General features: G+C 39.2%; 1 protein-coding gene across 1 annotated transcript; it reads right to left on the bottom strand.

Annotated features, from left to right (window-relative positions):
* Positions 1-531: 531 nt before the first annotated feature.
* DSEL (dermatan sulfate epimerase like) lies at positions 532-10,806 on the bottom strand. The gene is made up of 2 exons (XM_064705768.1): positions 10,477-10,806; positions 532-9,912 (listed from the first exon to the last, which is right to left on the bottom strand). Exon 2 carries the CDS (start codon positions 8,954-8,956, stop codon positions 5,306-5,308), a length of 3,651 nt encoding a protein of 1,216 aa, XP_064561838.1. The 5' UTR covers positions 8,957-9,912; positions 10,477-10,806; the 3' UTR covers positions 532-5,305.
* Positions 10,807-21,337: the final 10,531 nt, after the last annotated feature.

Genomic DNA, 21,337 nt, shown 5'->3' with positions numbered 1-21,337 from the left:
ATACCCAGAGGGCTTCATTTATTCAACTTATATGTCTTTAAAAACAAAAATAAACACACGGGAACATCCATGGCTGCTGCAACTTGCTTGCCTCCTTACATTTAAGAATGATTTCCAGGCCAAATATCTGTCTCTGAAAAATATCCTGTGTGTAGCTCAGGAACTAGAAGAGGACTACTCTAAATACAGTTTGCAAGTCGTATTTACAGAGTAAGAGACTTCAAATTTACAGATGGCACCAGCTGTCTAGCTCCCAAAAATCTGGGTGAGAAATCACCTTTTCTGTTCTAGGAATACAGCTATTTCGTGGCCTTTCACTTAATACCAAATGTACTTACTGTGCTTTTGGAGGCAGACAGAATCAGGTCTGGCTACCAATACTTTCTGAAAGGTAACAATGGTTTTCATATTCCAAACAAGAATAGCAGGATTTTAAAATTTGAAATATGTACACTGGACCGCATCACGAAGTTTTGTGAGATATGAAGTGGCAAAATAATATCAACAAAGAAAGAGGACAACACAAGCACATTGTTTTACTAACAACAGTTTTATTTTATGCAGGATGTTTCAGAAAATTTTGTTAGGACAGTGTATACACTGGAATTGCTCAGACACAGATATCTACTTAAATGTAAGACCATACACATTAAATCCAAATTCATCCTACTTCATCTGAGGCTTGTCAGTGGGCATCTAAATTAAGGGTTTCACCAAATCTGGCTTTTGAGCATTTAAAAAGATAGCAGCAATGTCTGATTTACCTTTGAGGGCAACACTCATTTTCCATTGATTCTAGGGTGACAAGACTCCGTATTTAGATGTGAAAGTTAAATTACCCAATGTGACATAGATTAATTCAGGTCATGTTCTTAAAACTCCACAATACCTTTCTCAGTAAAGGCAGTAAACAAAGTGTTGAATTTATACCACCATAAATTAAGCTTTCAGAAATTATTCTGTGTGAATGAGATCAGACTGTCTTTGTTCTCCTCCACCACAAATAACTCTCAGCACATTGCCTGCTCAAAAGATGTATAGTTTAATTTGAAACAGCATCATTTCAGCCACATGAAACAGCACTTTCCCATTATTAAGTATTTTCAGAGACAGCATGAGATTATCCGTTCACATCCCTTACGAGAATAGTGTTGATCACACACCAGAAAATGTTTCCTCACTAAAGAAAATCAGAGTCCTGACATTTGAAAATTGTGCTTTGTAGATTACTTTGAATATATGTTTGTTTCTATATCTCCTTTTATGAGCTTATAAATTTATCAGGCAGCCTACAGCCTTTTTTTAGACTTACAGAGCAATTTATATTTTTTAAATTATTAGAATACCCTTCCTTTTGCCACCAAATATCAAGAAGAATGATCTTTAATGATCACTTACAGTTTTTATTTCCTGCCATTTCTTCTGTTTTGGAATATTCAGGTTAACTAGTTGATAATAATTTTATGACAGTAGATGACAGTATTTTGTTCCTGTTGAAAGCAAGGGCACAACATTCACTGGGATCACCAAGGCATCATGCCACTTATGGTCTAATTCTGAACAGATAATAATTTACAGATTTGATCCATAATTCATGGTCTGTATTCCACACTGAGATATGGTATTTGAGACAGTAAGTCTCCAGACAGACTCTTCACTTGGAAAACAGCCCATTCCTCATCAGATTTAAGCAAATCAGGTTTTAGTCTGAACCAAATCTAACAAAGGAGTACAGAAGAAATGAAAGCTTATGCCTTGACCATAGAACTGTAAGGATCCAGTACTTATCCTCTTGAAGAAAATTTATATATAAGTAAAAAGAAATATTTTTTATAAATTACTAAGTCACCTAAATAAGTATCACAGCTTCTAATTACAAAATATTCTAGCATATGGAACCCAACATATGGGCCACTTGCAAACAGGATCATTTTTGCAACTTACAGAAATATTGATAACATGTTTTCCTCCTTTATCTTGAACTGTGCACTTCAAATATTTTCAGGAAATGCAGCATTATGTTCCAGTTAATGTATGTTTACATTCACGAAATAAATAGTGTCTTTAATGGTAGTAATTGACCGTAGGATGGACAGGAGTTTGCTACTAATTATTCCATATTGTTTCAACAGCAAATGAAACAATTTTTACAGTTTCAAAAAAATTCTGATCCATAACTGAAGGTTTACAAATCAGTTAACAATAACTTCATAAAATCTGAAAAGCAATTTTTATTTGAATTGCATTCTAGCACTAAGAGAATAGTATTACACTGTCAAATGAGTTGTGCCATATATATTTACATAACTGAGGATCTTGTGCAGAAATTAAACTCTGGATCTGACAAGTTCAAGCATAAATCTGATGAGGACTGAATGCCAGCTGCACGCAAAAAGGATGAAGGAACCAGCCTGACCATGATACTGATAATCAGCTCCACAGACATTGCTTTTGGAAAAAGCCTGCTGGGAGCACTAGAGGAATTTAGATGTGCTCAGAGACTACAGATTTATCCTGTTTGATAGAACTCGGAATGCCAAGACCTATGTGCATCTCCCCAAGGCCAATGTCACTTACTTACAAAGTAAATAACTGAAATGTTTTCCTTGGTATTTACTTTTCTTATGCTTCCAAATATGATTTAGAGGCAAGATTTTAAATAAAAACTGCCTTTTTAAAAATACATTAGAATCTTAGCTGTGTCATAACTGGACAATTCAAACTACAATACAGTACAAATAATTATCAACATTTAATAGAGGGAGGGAAAGAAAGAAAAGAAGTACTGAGACTAAGTTTTCATTAGTGTATTTATGAAAGTGAAAATGAAAGTGTCAGAACACTTTTCAACACAATGCACCTAAACAGATATTCTTTTCAAAAAGTTCAAACAATTCTCAAAGTTTATTGACAGTTTTAAACATTACTATATGGAGCAAAGGGAGGTCAGTGTTTGTGTCTGTGTAGTGACCATTCTTCTTTTGAACACCAGTAACAGAAGAGAATTTTAGAGAACAACTCTGTATAACCACAAAATCTTATCTTCAGCTGCCCTAAAACTTCTGACAGAGAAAAGCCTTTTTATTTGTTCTGATTCTAGACTGTAAATCTCGGAAATAGAAAGTAAATGCTGAAATTTATTCTGTCAGGTACAAACTGTACAGACATCAATACTTTCTTTTAACATACAATCAAAAATGGCTGCAGAGAAAAGGCAATTTGAGAGGATGATAGCTGGAAACAAAAGTTTCACTAAAATGTCAGTGTATATTAACTTGTTTAATATTTCTTTTAACATGGCACTCCACCAAGCCAAAGGTGAAATACAGGCTTGAAGGGGAAAATACAGCTACTGCTAGTAAATGACAGGTAATTTACTGTGAGTAAGACCACAAATTATCAATAGCTTTATCACGGTAGAAGCCTGTTTTGCCATACTAATGACTGTCTGTGAAAGAGGTACTTTTATCGAGGTTGCAATGAGATATCTCAAGGACATGAAATGTACTTATGGGAGGGACAAAACAGCTGGGTGGGGCAGGGACATAATGGTAACATTGGAAGAAAAAAGAAGAACTCCTTTATATTAAAATTCAGCAAGGGTATCTGTAATCCCTATGAAGAAACTCACTGCACTTTTGACATTGCCCAATGCTTACCACCCAAATAAATAACAATTACACACATATTTTAATATAATAAGCTCTGATTCCAGCTCCCACAAACCAATTGAAGCATATTTCAACACAATTCCACTTATAATAAAAAACAGATGGTCAAGGAAATAGGTCTCTTTGTGATCTGATATACACATCTGCAGACATTTACAATATGCATGCATTTCCAGAGAATGCTGAGCAAGTTATATTGGGAAATGAGAATTTTTTTCTTAATGTGCAAACAAAGAATGTGATTCAAGAAAAGAATAAGCTGTGACAAAGATGCAACTATCCTATCAGGCCTATCTGTTTTCAAACAAATATCATACACAGCATCATGTTAAAGAAACACTATCAGATAACTTTGGAAATAGTTTGCTGCAGGGAAACATCACTCAAATGTGAGGTGGCTGAGGGTCAGGTGATTTTCAGATCTCTCCCCTCTCTGATCGAAGACCTGAGGTTAGCAATGGCTGTCCTTCAGAAATTCATTATACAGACAAGCAAAACATCCCACGGCAACACAGGGCTAGAGATTTATTTGCGGTCCTCTAAATCTCAGATTGCATTTTATGCAGACATCAACAATAGGCCATTGCCAATGGCATCACATACCTGCACTGGTCCCAGGGTAATTATGCACAAAAATCAGCAGAGAAATGTGTTACAACAAAGGATGGAAGAGTCTCACTCAAAAAGAGAATATCCTTGCAGAACCTCTAAGACAAGAGGTATAGAATAAAAGAGTTCAAGAAGTCAATATGTTAACAACATTCAAAATTAGGTTGAGGCAGGTTAAAACTACACAAATTTAACCGCACATTTAAGGGATCTTGCTAGTTTCTTGGATTTCATCCCAATTTTTTTTTTCCTCCATATAATTCACTTCAGGCTCACAAAGGGTACCTCATTGTCAGGAACAGAAAAATTAATATTTCTCTTTTGTGAAACATCAACCCCAAATTTAAGTACCACATTTCTGACATGCAGGAATCATACCCTAGAACGAGCTTTTATATCTGAGTCCATTCCAGTCCTGGACCTGTCTGCTCAAATTGTAAATAAGAAACTAGATTTACTTAATGTTCTGTTTCCTCCCACTAAGGGGATGCTGAACAGCCCTAAATCTCAGCTTATGTTTATTTTGTACCACCATAGTGACCAGTGAGACATCGACAGAATGCATCAGTAAACTCATCCAAGGGGGCCAAGAATGACCATTAGGAACAGGACCAGTTTGACAAGTATAATTTCACATAAACCATCATATACAATCATCAGATGGCAAATACTTTCTGGAGTTAACCATTTGGGCTGGTGTCAAACTGGTGAGCTGGAAGTGAAAAGCTCTCTGTTCTATTACTAATCCCCTGAGCTATAGAGGCCCCAGCTGGTGCTTCTGCAAAGGTTCACACAGCTTTTTTCAAAAGGCCACAAAAATAGTTACAATATCTTCTTAAAGTAAACAAAATCAAAACAAAAAACATCCTTCCACAGTTTCAAGAACAGTTACATTTTTCTTAAAATAATCTCTCTGAAAGTAGCAGACTGTACACATTTTACAAGAATAAACAAACTTATCTAATATTTATCCACAAATTGGGACTCAGAGATCATTAGTGCAAATTTCTGCTGACCAGCAGCATTTATTCTATAAACTTTGGGTATCCTAAGTGGTCCATCAGTGAACAACATATATCTTCAATCTGTCTAATCTCTTCATGGGGCATGTTTTGTTTCCAGGCATGAATGCTACTTGGTGAAATCTCCCCTTCATAGGGAAGATAGAAAAGACTGGTGGAGGTGGCAAATAATATTTGGTTTAAGCTAGCAGGAGGAAGAGGAATACCAAGAAAGGCAAAAATTTTTTCAGCAGTCTTCTGAGGAAAGCTCACAATATCTTCAAACTTGACCAGCTGATAATTTGTTGGCAGCAAGTCCCTGTTTATCCTCATCGCTGCTGCTGTGTTTGCTAGCCATAAATAAGACAACACAGAAATAGCATTTGAATTAGAATTTGAAATTTCTTTTCTCAGTGATTCAAACTCAGAGGCATAGCCTTCATTTAAACTACATTTTCCTTTACCATTCTCCCCTTTAAACATCGCAGCCAAGCGTTGTGGAATATTTTTCAAGGAGTAAAGGCTCGGCTTATTTTTGTACAGCATTGAATAGACCCATGCCCGTGGGTCCCTTACTACATATAAAGCTCTCATTGATGGCCCTAAGATTTCCTGAAAGAAGGGAAGCTTTAATGTCCAGCTCCCACTGGTTAAACTAAGCACAGGTCGTGCATTAGGATAATAGACAAGGTGTCTTCTCAGTTCCCTAATATATTCAGCATCTTTTTCTTGACTTCCTCTTGCCCTGCTTCTTTGCTCTAACAGGGATTCTCTCTTTTTGGACCTTTTCTTTTTGTCTTTGCTTAATGCAGAATGCTGAGCAATTTTACTTCTGCTAGCTTCATATAAATGAATGTTTTGTAAATGCAACTTCGTGTCTTGAACTAGAGACTGGAGCCACCCTTGGATAAGACGAAAATTACCATTCTGGACATCGGAAACCTTCCATTCACATGGATCTACAAAGGAATCAATTTCAAATTCAGTCTCAGGAATTTCAAGATAGGGTGTAGGTATCCTGATGTATAAAAAGTCACTGGTGTTGAAAAATAGCTGCTTTAAAATTTCTGCACCAGAAGTAGGAAGTGAAGTAATGATAACATCTGGCAAAACAACAGGGTTTCCTTCTAATTGTTTGGCTTTATTGCCTTTATCACGTTCTAGCCTTGTCACGTCAGTGCTCCACTTTGCACAGATGGGCTGAGTACACATGCTCCACACATCCACCAATTCAATAAGCCACAGTGTAACAACTAGGATCAGGATCCAACGCAACATTCTGCCAAAGGATATGTAAAACCGCCACTGAAAAGCCAGTATGACCAAACTGACGCCCAAAATTAACCCTGCAATTATGTTCACTTTGAATCCAAATGGAAAAACTACCCTACTATTTTTTATATCTTTTTTCACAGATTCAGTACCAAGACCAAACTTGGTCACTTTATTCCCATGAACTACTTTAGCAAAACCACCAAATCCCAAGTAATCAAACCTTGCCTTTAAATTCTGATACTCAGTCACAACAGAGATGGTATTTTCAGTGTTGTTGACACTGAGCGAAATCTGAAATCCAGATTTTGCATTATCCATGAGTCTACAGTTAGAAACATTGACATATGGGCCATAGAAAAGGTAAACAATCCTTGTAAGCGTGTTTTTCATTGGAAAGGTAACATTTACAAACTGAGTCCATCGCTTTTTGAATTCAGCAGCTTGTTCAGCCTCCTGTATCCTAGCAACAGGACTACTCCCACGATGATCAAACCAAAACATCTTGTAGTGGGCATCCCACACATCCATCATAGCTCCATTGTACTTGTTCTTAAACTTATAGGGTATGTATTTAAAATCAATGTCAAGATTATGAAAAAAGGCACTGACTGAATCAACAGGAGAGTCTTCCTCCTTCTCGATATGGTCAACCACTAACAATGTCTGAGAGTTTAAGAGCAGCAAAATGCGATACACACTTTTCAGTTTCATTGCTGATGTGTAAGCAGATACTGCCTCACCACTCACAAACATCATGTCACCAGCCTGAGAGGCTGTTATAATTTCTCCAGTAGAGTCTCCAACCTCGTCACCAATCCACTTCAGCCACTGGGCACACTCACCAAGCTGTCCTTCCCAAGGCTGGTTGCACTGGCTTGTAGGAGATGGAGCAAACACCAAGACATTGTTCAGGTGGCTGAGTTTAGGTCCATACAGAGCCTCAGATACAAACACCTGTCCATTGGGAGCAAAAGTGAAGGAGTTCTGATCGGGATGTTCATGTCCCGGATTGAAACTTCTCCACCCATCAATCCATCTGTAGGGTTGAAAGTGAACAATATCATAGACAGCACGCCCACCGAGTTTCCCAGACTTGAAGGATACAAAAGTGTTTGTCTGACTGTTTGGCAATCCAGCCCCGTAAGTAACAACTCCCCAGTTGGGAAACACATGCATTTTAGCAGTACCATAGCCAGGAGGGGGCTGAGGAGTGATTTCAGCAGCATACCATATAAATTCTGTATGTAATGTACTCCATCTCTGTGCAGTGGATGGCACCATTGGCCCATCCTTGGGTCTGTGTTTTCTAATTTGCTGTGCCAGCCAGTTACCAGCTCCATTCTTCATGATGAACTTATCCAAGAAAACCAGTTGGCTCTCAGGACCATAAAACCAGTTGTAATTAGAATCTGCAACACCCACAGTCCTCTGGAAGCCTGGCAGTAGGGTGGCATAGTAAAACCAGAAGTGCATTTTTAGCCAGTTATTCTCCAAGTTGTTAATACCGAAGTGGCGCTGGGCCAGGAAAACATACTGGGTTACTGACTTGGCTGTGTAACTCCCATAAGCAACTCCCTCATCCAGAGACCCATCCACAATATGATTGAGGAGAAACATTGTTTTCTCCATCACATCAACCACAGTGTGTTTCCAAATATTCGCCTGAGATCCTTTGTCCACTCCGGCAACTAAAGCCCCAATAAGCAGAGCAAGCATATTGGTTGCTTGGTGATTATGGAGAAGCTGCTTTCCCCAGGAACGAACCTTGGAGTACTCATACATCTCCTCGCTTACGGACCATATCTTCTCCAGGTATTTTTGCCTTCTCTCATTTTCCAGTGAATTATACAAGAAGTCAAAAGCAGTGGCAAATCCTGTCAGGGAGTGTCCGAGTGGCACTTCATCTCCAGGAGCATTCTCAACCAGCCAGTTTTTGTAGCCAGCCATTCTATCCATATACTCTAGGGCAAAATCAAACGCAGCTTTATCTTCGGGGCACAGCAAACAGTAGAATGCCAGAGGGGGCAGGTTGTTACCATAAATCTCATTCCACTTGGCCGCAAAATCAATGTGCTTGGGTGGAGGTAGGTAGTACAAAGGGTTGGACAGCATAACCATCACTGCACTTCTGATGGCTCGGAAGAGATGCAAATGGCTTGTACGAGCCTTTTGCCTCAGTGCCTGAACATCCTGAGGGTCGAAATACAAGCTTGGATGAAGAACTGTTCTTTTCAGCTTCTGCTCAGCACTAAGACCTTCAAGTTGCTGTTTTTCATATTGATCTACATTTTCTATGAAAGTCACCCAATCAGAGTAATTGCTTACAGATTCTTCAAAAGTGAAGACATCAAACACCATTAATGCTAGAAATAGAGTATGCCCTGTGAACATCAGAGCCATGATCCATTAGGCAGCTCCTCTTCCCCAGACATACATTTCTTCACAAAACAGTGTTCAGATATCAAAGTTTCATCCAGTTTGTTAAAAAAATAGTATCTTAAGGCATATTTTTATGAGAAAAGACCTATTTTATACTGTGCATTACAACAAAGGCTCAGACTTGTAATCCGAGATACAACATTGAAATGACAAGGCTCTTGAAAAACTAAATCTCAGGTGCCTTGTCTGTTCACACTTTTCTCAAATACAACACTACAAGCATAAGCACTAAAATCAGGGAAAAAGTAAAATCTCTACGATATGCATTTAAAGCACAGATCGACTGCACAGTAACAGACTGAAACACTATCTTTTGGTAACTTGAAAAGCATGATCTAAAAAGGGAACTGGAGTAATATGTTTGCTTTTTTAAAAAGCTTTCAATCGGACCAAATTCCACTTTTAGAGGTGATGAAAACTCCACTGATCACAAAATGACATAATTTATTCCAAACAATGTGTTATGCTTGATAAAATAGGGAATATAGAACACTTGGAAAATAGACTCCAAAATTGAAGTTACTGTCTTCGGTTGTTGCCTTTTTTCAATTTCCTTACACACTCTTTCCATCTTTCTCTTTTGGGATTCATGGAGGGAAAGGAAGGAAAAAAATAATTTAAAAAAATCAACATAGATCCTCCATTAGATCCTTTTGATGAAACTGCAGTGATTTTAACCACTATTCCTCTCTGTTTGTGAAAGATGCACCTGAATTAAGAGTCATATTGACATATCTTCAAGTATTTTTTAATCTTCTCTTCAGCTAGTGATGCCCAAATTTGGCCTCGATGATTCAAAAAATCCTGCTCCTTCCATTATGATGCAAAAGGAAAACATGTGAAAGAGGCAGAAAGCCAATACTTTCTTGTAAGAAGAGCAGTTTCAGGTTTCCTTTCACTTCACATGTAGGCTCTTTCTGTGGAAACAGAAACAAAAGTTCTCTGAAGCTGTGCAGATGTCAGAACATATTTAAAGTACTTTGGTTAACAAACTGCTGCTAAGTTTAGGGGAAAGATGAAGGAAATCAAGGAATTTTAAGGAAATCAATAAATAAAAGAAGGAGCATTTCAAAGTTCCACAAAATTTACCCTCGGCAAAAGAGCAATTCAGATTGGCTACTCAAGCTCACTTTATTTCACCATTTCCAGCGCGAACACCAGATCTCAGGCAATAAATTCCAGTTACGCTACCAGGAGCTACTCATGCAAATAAATCTGACGCACGCCACCGAAATTCAATTTATCACGAACTAAAACAAGAGCACACGGGTGTTTTTTACCACGCGAGCGGCTCGGCGTGCGGAAGGGCGGCGGGAAGCAGGAAACGCGGCAGCCGGGATCGCCGAGCGGGAGCCGCGCCGCGCCGCCCGCACCGCGCCCGCCAGAGGGCGCCCGCCGCCGCCGCGCCCCTGCCCGCACAACTTGCACAAGTTTCGGCGCGGAGCGCGGCGCCGCCGCCCCCGAGCCCAGCCCCGTCTTACCGCGCCGGCTCCCGCGGGGCTGCGAAGCTCTGTCCCGGCCGGCGCGGCCCGGGGCGCGGGGCCGGCCCCGGCCGGGGGCTGCGGGGGGCGGCCGCAGTGCCGGCCCCGCTCGGCTGGGCCGGGCTGCGCTCGGTTCCGGCCTCTTCCGCTCTTGCCGCTACTTTTCCACCCGGGCTGGCCGCAACTTGTGGTCCCTGCCCTCCGCCGGCGGCTCCCAGGAGTTGATGGAGAGGGAGATGCGGCGGCGAGCGCCCGGCGACGGGCGCGGGCAGCCAGGCAAACTCGCAGGGATGTCGCTCCGGAGGGGCGGGGAGGGAAGGAAGGAGGCAGGCAAGGAGGGTGGGAGGGAGGCGGAGAAGCGGCGGGGGGGTTGGCAGAGCCGCCCCCGGCGGAACGGGGATGTGCCGATGCTCCGCGCCGAGCTCGGCGGCGGGCGGGCTGCCGGTCCCGCCGTGGCTCCCCGCGGCTCTTCCCCGCGGCTGCGTGCGCTGCCCCGCTGCTCCCGGCGCCCAGCCCCGCTCCCGGCCGAGGATGGCACCGCGCCTGGGCTGCCGGCGGAGCGGAGCCGGGCTCGGCGGGAGCGCCCGGGGACAGGGCCGGGGCCGGAGCGGGGGGACCGCGGCTGGCGGCGGCGCAGGGCTGGGGTGAGGCGAGAGACCCGGTGCAGCGGGTCCCGGTGCGGCGAGCGGGGAGCTGAGGAGGTACGAGGGGGTTCGTGAAGAAAAGGAAAGCTGCCGCGGTGGGTCACCCCCGTGGCCCGAAAGACGCCGCCCCGCCGCGGACCGGCCCCCGCAGCTCCCGGCCGGGGCACTGTCGCACGCTGCAGCGGCGGCGGCCCTGACACCGGCGAGCTCGGCAGGGCTGGGCTGGGCTGGGAAGAGCAGGGCTGGGCTGGGCTGGGCTGGGTGTCAGGAGCCGCCGCTGCTGTGGGTGACAACTTTGTGGGAGCGGAATAACTCGCCAGCAGTGCCCGTGTCTCAGGGACCGTGGGGATGCGCACCTTCCGCCTCTGTTTGTGGCCCTGACACTTCTTTATTAACAGCGCTCCTGCGCTGGCTCTTCGTTTTATACGATGCATTAAAATGGTTCTCATTCAGTCTCAGCTGAAGACTTCTGAAGTAAAATACAAAGGCGTCATGAGGAGTGAAATCCTCTGCTGCTTGATGGTCATGGTCAGTGGTGCACTCAAGGGCCAGCAGAAAATGTTGGCCTGCCCCCCTGGTCCTGTGGTCTGCCCGCAAAATCCAAGATGTGTGGCACCATTGCTGCGTTGGAATCACTTTTGGTCGATGGTGGTGACTTCCAGAGCCTGATTTCGTGACCTGGTGTCTGTGACCAAGCTGTTCTTCAGTAGTCGAGTGCAGGAAACAAAAGGCTGTGAGATTTTGAGTGTGCTACCACTTACTGTGTTTATAATCTGTACTTCAAAGGATGTAGATTTTAATCAATAAGCATAACTTTTTCCAAGGCCTGTATTCTTCTTTTTTTTTATTTGCCCCCATACCTAGAAATGCTGTTGCATGTTTAAGTATTGCTTAAGCTACTCAATGTGTAACTACATTGAAATGCATATATGAATTTATAAAGGCCATACATTATGGATACTGATTCTGTTTCTTTGTGCTATGGAGTGCACCTCAGAAGGATTAAATTATTAAATTATGCACATTTACATTAGTGATGAACTGTGCCTGGAACCATCCTAATGTCTCAGATGTGCCCTATAGACTTGGCTTAAAAGGGAAAAATACTGATTATTGCCTGGATCATATCTTCCCATCAGAAGAAATTTGCATAATGAACAAAGATCAGCACATAATTCCCTGACCTTGAATCTTTTACAGTTGTGCCTTTTATGCTGCTAGGGAAGTTATTCCAGGAGGAAAGCAAAAGGAAATGTAAAGCAACAATAGAGGCCACATTCCCCTTTAAGTCTGTAGAAACTGAGTGGAATACACTACAAATGAAAACCTCCCAAGTCTTTCCTTCTATTCTCATTGTACCCATTACATTTTTTCCCAAGGCTGGCCCATTCTGGAACATATTAAAGTCCCCGAGAATGACTTTTCCCATAAATTGTCAGGCAATTCAGAATGAGCAGAGTATGTATAGGACTTATGGTAGGTTAAAAGCAAGAGTAAAACTCTCCCAAGAGCTTTTCTCACTCCCTGGGACCTGTGCTGAGATCATTACATATACAGTGTTCAACTGCAGTGTGATATTTGTGGAAAAACATGAACATGATTTACTGACTTGCCCCATATATTCACAAATGGTACCATTTAGAAAAACTCTAATAAATAAGGCAATGAAGGCATTTGTATGGCATTTCGCTTTTTCTGTGGCAGCTTTTTCACATTAACAAAGATGCAATGGCAAAATAGTTCAGACTCATTTTTTGCTAAACAAGTTTCAAAGCCAGGAGTGTCTTTCACCATGTGTATTTTCAAAACGTTTAGGCTACTTAATATCTGCCATTTTCATGCTACTTTGCTTTGAATACACCCCATCAAAAGAAAAAACCAAAAAACAAAAAACCAAAAAGACACAAAAACTCAACCAAAAAACATCACAAAACTCAAGTTCAGACAAAACCAAAAACCAGTAGTGGTAAAACTAGTGTTCTTTTTTTTTTTTTTTTTCTATTGGTTGTTTTCAATAGTCAACAGAGACACATAGTGACTATACTACAACTCAAGAACAAAACCAAAAATTTGGATACAACTGGTATCAAGAATAAACAATTAAGTAAAGCAAACTTCAAAGGAGCTGGATTTAGGTAATTAGAAATAGTGACTCTGCTTTGTAGCCAACTCTTTTGCTCAAAATGACTCTGAATTATATTGGCATTCCACCTTACCTAATAATTGCATAATGCTGTTTAAAGAGTGGTCACTAAAACAGAGCCACTTCCAGAACAACTGTTAATTGTGAAAGTAACTATTAAGAGTTACCATTTGCATTTTTATTTGTAGAGACACTGACCATCTGGTAACAAATTGCATTATATTATTACATTTTCAAATATACTTCAGAACTATGAATAGCTGAAAAGAAAGGTTTATAGGCTATCAGCAAGAAAAAGATACCATAACAGAGAAATAAGTTTTGAGTCATGGGAAAGTGACCTCACTGTCACATCAATTTCTTAATGCAAGAAATCATGGGTCGTTGTGGTGTGCTGGGATGGCATTCTGTGCTGATACCTAGATCAGCCATCTGAATGATCTTGAAAATGCTAGTAGTGCTATTTTCCTCGAGTACAGGCCAAGTGCAAACAGATGGAAGTGAAGAGTAGAACAGTCGGCTGGACTGCAACAAAATAATTGCCAGTGTCAAATAGAATAATAATTCAGAAGTTCATACATGAATGAGGTTCTGCTGTCAAATATGAGACATTAATCAACATTCACAAAAAGAGCCAGGTATTTAGGAAGGATCTGGATTGAGATAATCAGGTTCCAGTGGTGGTGAACTCTTCAAACTTCTGTCTAACTCCTCAAGTAACACCACTACATAGATTCCTAAGTTTAAAGTAGAGGTTTTATTTAAGAGGCATCACAACTTTGGGTGAGAATTCTTGACCACTTGGAAGTCTTTCCATATTGGCAGGGCTTGGTGCTTATTTCATTACTCTACCTTACTATAGATGGAAAGATAGAATTTTCTGAATCTAAATCTGCTCGAATACCTAATTCACTGTTAATTTTCAAAACACTCATGCACAATTCCTTCTTTTACAACAGACAAATGAAGAAATATTAGAAAATAGTGCAGAGGTGATGATGAGCCAGTTTAAAGCATTAGTCTGTTGTCAGAAGAACTCACCTTTCACAAAGAAAACGTGGGTGAAATGGACTTTTTTCCTTTAAGGATGATAACCACAATCTCTCAACTCAAATGACCTGGTCTCTTGTCTGTTTCAGCAAACAGGATCCTTTTGTTTCAAACAAAAAGGGAAATCCTGTGAAATCATGTCACCTTTCAATAATGTAATCACAGATAGAAACTTGAACACATAAATGAATTGTATTAGAGGGAAGAAGTTAGACCCTCTGCCACCCACGAGTAGCTCACATGTTTTATAATAAATAGGTACTGGAACAAAATATATACCACATTCTCAGAGGAAAGAACATTTCTCCAAATTGTGTCTCTTGCTTCACTATGACACTTTTTTTTGCAATATCCAGGTCCTTTCCTCTTGGTATAACCCCACCTGACAGAAAAAATTACAAACTCCACATTGTGAGACCACTAGGTTTGGAGGGAGAAATCTGATGTTACTGATGAATGTGTGACAAATAAAGGGGGTGAAGGATAAAGTATATAAATAATTGATATCAAAGTTTCTGTCTTTTGGGCACCAAGTGGTTTCAGGGAAAATGGAGAGTAGAGTACATGAAAAAGAGCGTGTGGTGACACTCTTTATTTTTGTAATATACCGCTATTTTATTTAAGATTTTTTTTTTTTGCATTTAGGAATGTTAACTAGATATAAGCAATAGCAACAAAACACAAAAAGGCAGGAAAGAATATCCTGGTTTTATTAACACTGAAAATTACCATGTGCAAACAAAGTACAAAAGGCGGTGACATGTTTTTCCATATTGCAAATACTCTTGTTAGTGCAGTTCTCCATCACTGTATGACTGAAGAGCTGAAAATTGTCTGATATCACTGTCAGCAGAGAGGAGGATGGAGCAGCTGCCAAAAGCTGTGGTGCTGCACTCCTCCTCTGTCCCAGCTGTGTGCTCCTGCCAGCCCCTTTGTGACAGAGCAGTAGGCAGTCTCTTTGCTACAGAATTGGTGCTGCAGACTCAACGGGACAGCAGATTTAGGCCAGCTTAAGTGGACGCTAAACTGCCCCTTAGAAATGTCAGCTGCATACGGGGGTAATTTTAAATCCATTTGTGAGTACCTCAGATGGCGCCTATGAAGCAAATGGGACCATTTGTACTTTATTAGCATTTTAATCAAACAATCTTCAGTGGAAGTGGTTTAAAAGCATCAGTGATGACGCTGTGTACAGCGGTGGCATCTCGAGAAGGTTCTCAGCAATAGGTCAGAGCAACACAAAGCCAAATTCTTAAGGTATCAAATTCATTGGAATAATATCTGTGGAGATCTACATCAAAGCAAATGTTTCACTATAAAAACTCATCAGCAGGCAGAGAAAGAAGATTAATGCTACAAATGTTGTATTTGTGGAAGCATTTAAGTATTCAAGGCCTGCTGATTGTGTTTTTCAACCTGCTAGATATTGACATATAAAGCACAGTATGTAGGTAAGTTAATCATAACACAAAACCCAAAAGAGTGGAAGAGGAAAGAACCTCCTTTTCATTGACATGGTGGCTTGACAATCTATTAAGTTCCTGACATTTAACTCTCCACTGCCAAAGAAAACCCAAGAGAACAAACCAATATAAAAACACGGAGTTTACCAGGTAGTAAATTTTGAACATCAGTGTGGTACATTCACCAGACATATGTATGATCAAATGTATGCTACAATCTGGATCAGAGAATCATTTAACATTAGAATCTTCTGAGGTAGATAAGGTCTATATAATATTGCTGTAAATAGGGTTCTACCCTTGGACTGCAGGTAGAGGTCACATGTGAAGAATCAATACATGGAGGCATAACTCTCTGTTGATTTTGGTATTAAAGTAACAAGTACTGGTAACAAATCCCATTTTTTTCATTCATTTTAGCAGAGATATCTCAGCTGTAGTTTTGCAATCCTAATATAAGCCCCATTGATGATGTGCATGCCTTTCCACTGAATTTATAAGCTCTGTATTTGGGCCTGAATCCCAGTACCCCATCACTGTGGCTCCTTTCCCCAGCAGTTATTAATACAGTTCTTACTCACAAGCAACCATAAATTAGAATTAGCCCAAATACATTTTTAAATATATTGTCCAGCTCATGAGGAATGTATATGAAAAATGTTCTTACTGGACAAGCAGAACCTACAGAGGCAGCAATTAAATCATAAGACTGAAAACAAAAACTCTTATGATCTACACCATTGTCTCCAAATTATATGATTAAGGAGATATTAAATTATACATTATAGTTAAAAGGTACAACTACAAATCTTAACTACGCATATTTTTTTGTAGTTCTATTCATTATACTAATGTACAGGCTTATATTTAGCAGCTTTTGAAGCATTAGAAAACAGGAAAGCTACAGATTACAACCCATATGGGTATGCTCAGGTTGGCAGCAGTGATTAATAGTGTCTCCTGGGTTTGCTTTTTATAACTTAAACAATATTTAAGACAGATATTAAGATGATTTACGTCACAAAGAATTTAAACACTGTATTTACTTGAACAAAGCATAGTATATTATAAGGAATGTCAGACAAAGTAGCATGTATTAGTTCAGTCATTATCACAGGGAAACAGGCAAGATCTCAGGTTAAAATGGGATATCTCAGTGTGCAGCACAGCACCCTGAATTCAAATTTTACTTAACCTATTCTGCCTAAATACCCTAAGTGATTTCATGTCAATAAAAGCCACATTCATCCACTTCAATGGGATATCTTACTTTACACAGGCCTATGAGATTTAATAAAATTACTATGAAGTACTATTTAAAAGAAAAATGTGTTTCTACAAGAATTTTAACATTGTTGAGGTAATCTGCCACTCTTGTCATACCTGACTGACTGTTCCCATCTCCCCCTTTTCCAAGGATTAGGTATCTATGATGAACCAGGTAAGGGGACTGGTTTTGCAAAAATTTTACCTGTCAAAATAACTACTAGTTTTCAACTAGAAAATCTCCCTCAGTTTAGTTCACCTGGCATGGAAAATAACATATCTGAAGGTAGACAGTAGTAAAGAACACATCTTTGGAGACTACTTTAAGGTAAACAATTTTGTAACTTGGTTGAATCCTTCCACTCCTAATTCTGATGTTTTGCTCTGTAGGAGGTGAGGTCTAGAATGCTAAATATTTTTAATCATCCAAGGCAACATGAAAAATTTGAGGGTCAGACGTGTAAAAATGTTGAAAATATATACTGTCAAACCTTTGAAGTAAGAGCTCATTGTTGCAAATACTTTTCTATGTTGTTGCAAAAGTTACATTCTCAGGTTCTTAGAGTCACCAGTCAATTTTGACATTTGTTTTTTCTAAATGTTAAGTAGATTGCACCTGGGCTTCTTTGAGTCATGTCAGGAAAGCAGTGCAGAAATATTAACATCATAACAATATGCCAGTAGATCTACCAGTGACTTAGGCTGGGTTATAGACAGCACAGTGACTCACACAACACAGAACACAGGGTTTGCGTTAAATTCCTTTGAATTTCACCAAGACCATCCAAACACTAAATTTTAGGAAGTTTCCACTTTTATTGACATTTTCCCTGCTGATATATTTTGGCCTGTAGGCTTCTTTTAATGTATCATTTCCATCTGTTATTCTAAGTACCTTTGTTATATATATATATATATATATATATATATAAAACTTGTTAATGCTGCCAGAGAGTCCCATTACGTCTACATGTCACTATGCACCTCTGCACACAGGTACCCAAGCCAGTTTTAACAAGCCTAACTAACTGGAATAGATAACATGCTCTATAAATGAGGCTGCTCCTCCTGGGATCTAAGCTGATGCATCAAAAATTTGCCTGAATATTACTTCAGGGCAGTGGATGGTTCTTAGCTGACCCATATTAAAGAGAAGACTCTTATTTAAATTTTGGAGGATAAAGTTAGGATGCAAGTAAATCAGTCTATAGATCCCTACACAGAGAACTCACACTGGAGGGTTTATATATTAATAGCAAGAGGAATGAAATTATCAGATAGCTGAAACCTGAAGCTTGAACTTTAATGATATGTGAGTTTTACATTATTAACAGTGTTTTTAATTAAGACTGGAAACGTTTTTCAAAGTATATGATGGATTAGCTGTAATTGGAGTCTTTAATTAAGACCAAATGTACTTCTCAAAAGATATTGTCAAATTTTATGCTAAAAGAACTATCAAGAGAAATTCAGAGGTCTTAAAATACGAATTTTTCATCACATCACATCTACAAAAGTGGAAAAATACAGTGGACATTTATAAAGGTCATATAAATAGGTTTCTTATAATAATAATGACAATTTAATTGCTTTCTGTTCTGCCAACATAACTGGTTTAGGGAGCAGATCAAGACCTCTCAGGAACACATGACAAAAAATAATTTTTGCACTTCTGAGTGGGGGGAAGCAAGTCTGGCAGTAAAAGAAGACACAGGGGGAAGAAGTAGGGCTGAAATATGACAACAGGATTTCATGTCAGTGTTATTGCATCTTTTCTCCTGCCCTGCTTCTGCATAGCAGTAACTCTTAGCTCATACACACTGATCTCATATTAGCCAACCCTAATATTTTTCCAGTCATGTAGCATAGCTATAGAAAGGTATAGTAATTAAAGATCTACTTAAAGAAGATAATTAAACTATGGATATTTTCTTGTCCATAACAGTTATACTGCCTAAGCAACTGCCTCTACTTCAAATGCCTGAAGTTGGCCCTGACAGTACCAGTGATTCATTGGTCTGTCTTGGGCTTATTCAGAATCCCACCTTAGTAACCATTATGAGGGATTCCATAACAGTCTGCAGTCTAACTTCAACAATTTATTTGTGTCATAAAGACTTTGTTTTGTTTCGGGGGCTTTATGAAGTGACAAACTTCTATACGGAGGTGTTGTATGTCAACTGACAATTTTTTTTTTCATAATACATACAATAGGTATCCTTGGCATGTGTGAACAGTATTGTTTTGACTCACAGGACTGAAGTATTTACAGAAAGATAAATGCACTTGAGTGCTTTCTAAATAGCACTACTGAAAAGCAATAAATGTAAGAACAAAAAATATTCATCCATTTAATGTGAGATACTTGCCATTACAAATGCTTCAAAGAAAAATTCAGCAGTCAGCACATTTCCAGCATTTTTTCATTTCCAGAAAACATGGCAGTTGATAGATTTCTTTTCTACCTAATTGTCAACAAAAATGGAGCCTTCAGTTTCAAATATTTTTCCCCCTTTGCTTTTCTAGTTCACAAAAAAATCTATTTTCAGATCATTTGTAATATATTAACAATCATAAGAGCAGCAAGCAAACATTCAGACAAGGTGTGTCAAAAACCAAGACGAGTTCAATTGCATCTGCTGAACTATGCCTCTCCCACAGACATGGGATTACCTCTGGCATACCTCTATAGCTTTCCTTCTTCCTCACAAATCCACATTGTTTTGCAATATGCCCAGAAAACTATCCAAGTTCCAGCTACTACAGCCCAGAGCTGATCAGGCTCGTGACAGATAGGCAACTGCCTAGAGTTACAAAGAAATTACTGAGAATTTTTCAAAAATTTCCTGACATTTCTCTGTAGAAGTAAATGATTCATTGATATTACTGATTGGTGAGATCGAAATGTTTGAGTTAACATATCAAATCTTGTGAAACTGTGACAATAACTGAGAAAATTTCTAGTCATCTTAGCACTTATATTTCTCATGTCCTTGGCAGTTCACTTGTCAGGAGCAAGTTGCCCTACCTTCTTTTAACCTCTGATTCCTTAGCAACCTAATGAATAAGAAAATAAACTGTTTCACTCTGCTGTTAAATTAGCGTGAGTGCTTTGAATATAGTAAAAAATAGCACAAGCCTCTTCAAGCAGTTTTTCTATCTTTGTTCTGCCACAGAATAAGCCCTTTTTTTAGGCTTCAGCTCATTAGGTTGCCTGGGAACATCAAAGAGGACAAATTAAATAAAAACATGCATTATTTCCAAAGTCCAAACACAGGTTACTGAAAATATAAAAAAATCAAAAGATATACCTTCAAAATATAAAGCATAGAACCATAGTCAGAAAAAAAATACCAAAAGTTGCATATTTAATTATGTCAAACATTAAACTATTTTACTATTTCAAAGCATATTTAGCTTTTGTTTTAAACTGGAAAGCTGTCCTCAAACCTTGATGTATTAACATTTCTTTCTGTGTCCAATCAAAGGCCTGCTCTAAAAAAGGAACAAAAAAGGTAAATAGGAAAAGGTGCTGACAGATATGTTTCCTAAGTCTTCTATCTTAGAATATGCTAAACAGTATACAATAGACACTTCTTTTGATCTGTTGAAGAAGCCTATGTAACAAGTTGAGATATAGGTTACTGGTTTAGATATGTGGGTTTAGATGGAGATTAATCCACTATCTGATTCCCAGTCTGGCACTATCTGAAATCAGAAATCAAGAAGAATTTAATTTCTACTTCATGTTAAATGAACTCCTTGGTCATTAACCACAAAGCAAATCAATGTCAATTTCAATCTTGTGATATTACCATTTGAGATGTACCATTTTCTTTTTAGAAAAAACATAAAAGATTCAAAATCTGTGTAAAGATACAAGCCAGTCTGTAGCAGTGGGATTTCTGTAGCATCAGAGATTTGGTAAAATAATGCAGTACATCAGTCATACACAGTGCAATATTTTAAAGGTTTTCTTGACATACTGCAGCAAATTTATTTTAAAAATGGAAGAGTAAGAGAAATATCCTGCCATAAAAGTAGTTTATTTTCATCTTAATAACATGAGAATGCAGTAAAATGAAATAAAATCGTGGTGATGTAATGTGTGACCATCACCATTATTATTTTCAAACACAGCTTTATTTGGGGCTGTGAGATTTGCTAAGTACCCTTCAGTGACAGCTCTATAACCCATATGAAAAAAAGGTAGGAAAAAGAGAAGGTAAAAATGTTGGAAAGAATTCTTTAATAAAAATGCTGAATTGCAGCAGAGACTACAGTAAAAATCATTT

This window comes from Zonotrichia leucophrys, chromosome 2 (genome assembly GCF_028769735.1).
Source record: "Zonotrichia leucophrys gambelii isolate GWCS_2022_RI chromosome 2, RI_Zleu_2.0, whole genome shotgun sequence".
NCBI classification, from domain to species: Eukaryota; Metazoa; Chordata; class Aves; order Passeriformes; family Passerellidae; genus Zonotrichia; species Zonotrichia leucophrys.
Note: the sequence above shows the minus strand (reverse complement) of the source record. Positions and strands in the feature narration are given on the sequence as shown.

Excerpts from the sequence above, each read along its gene's own strand:
- DSEL (XM_064705768.1), bottom strand. The coding sequence starts at position 8,956 with ATGGCTCTGATGTTCACAGGGCATACTCTATTTCTAGCATTAATGGTG.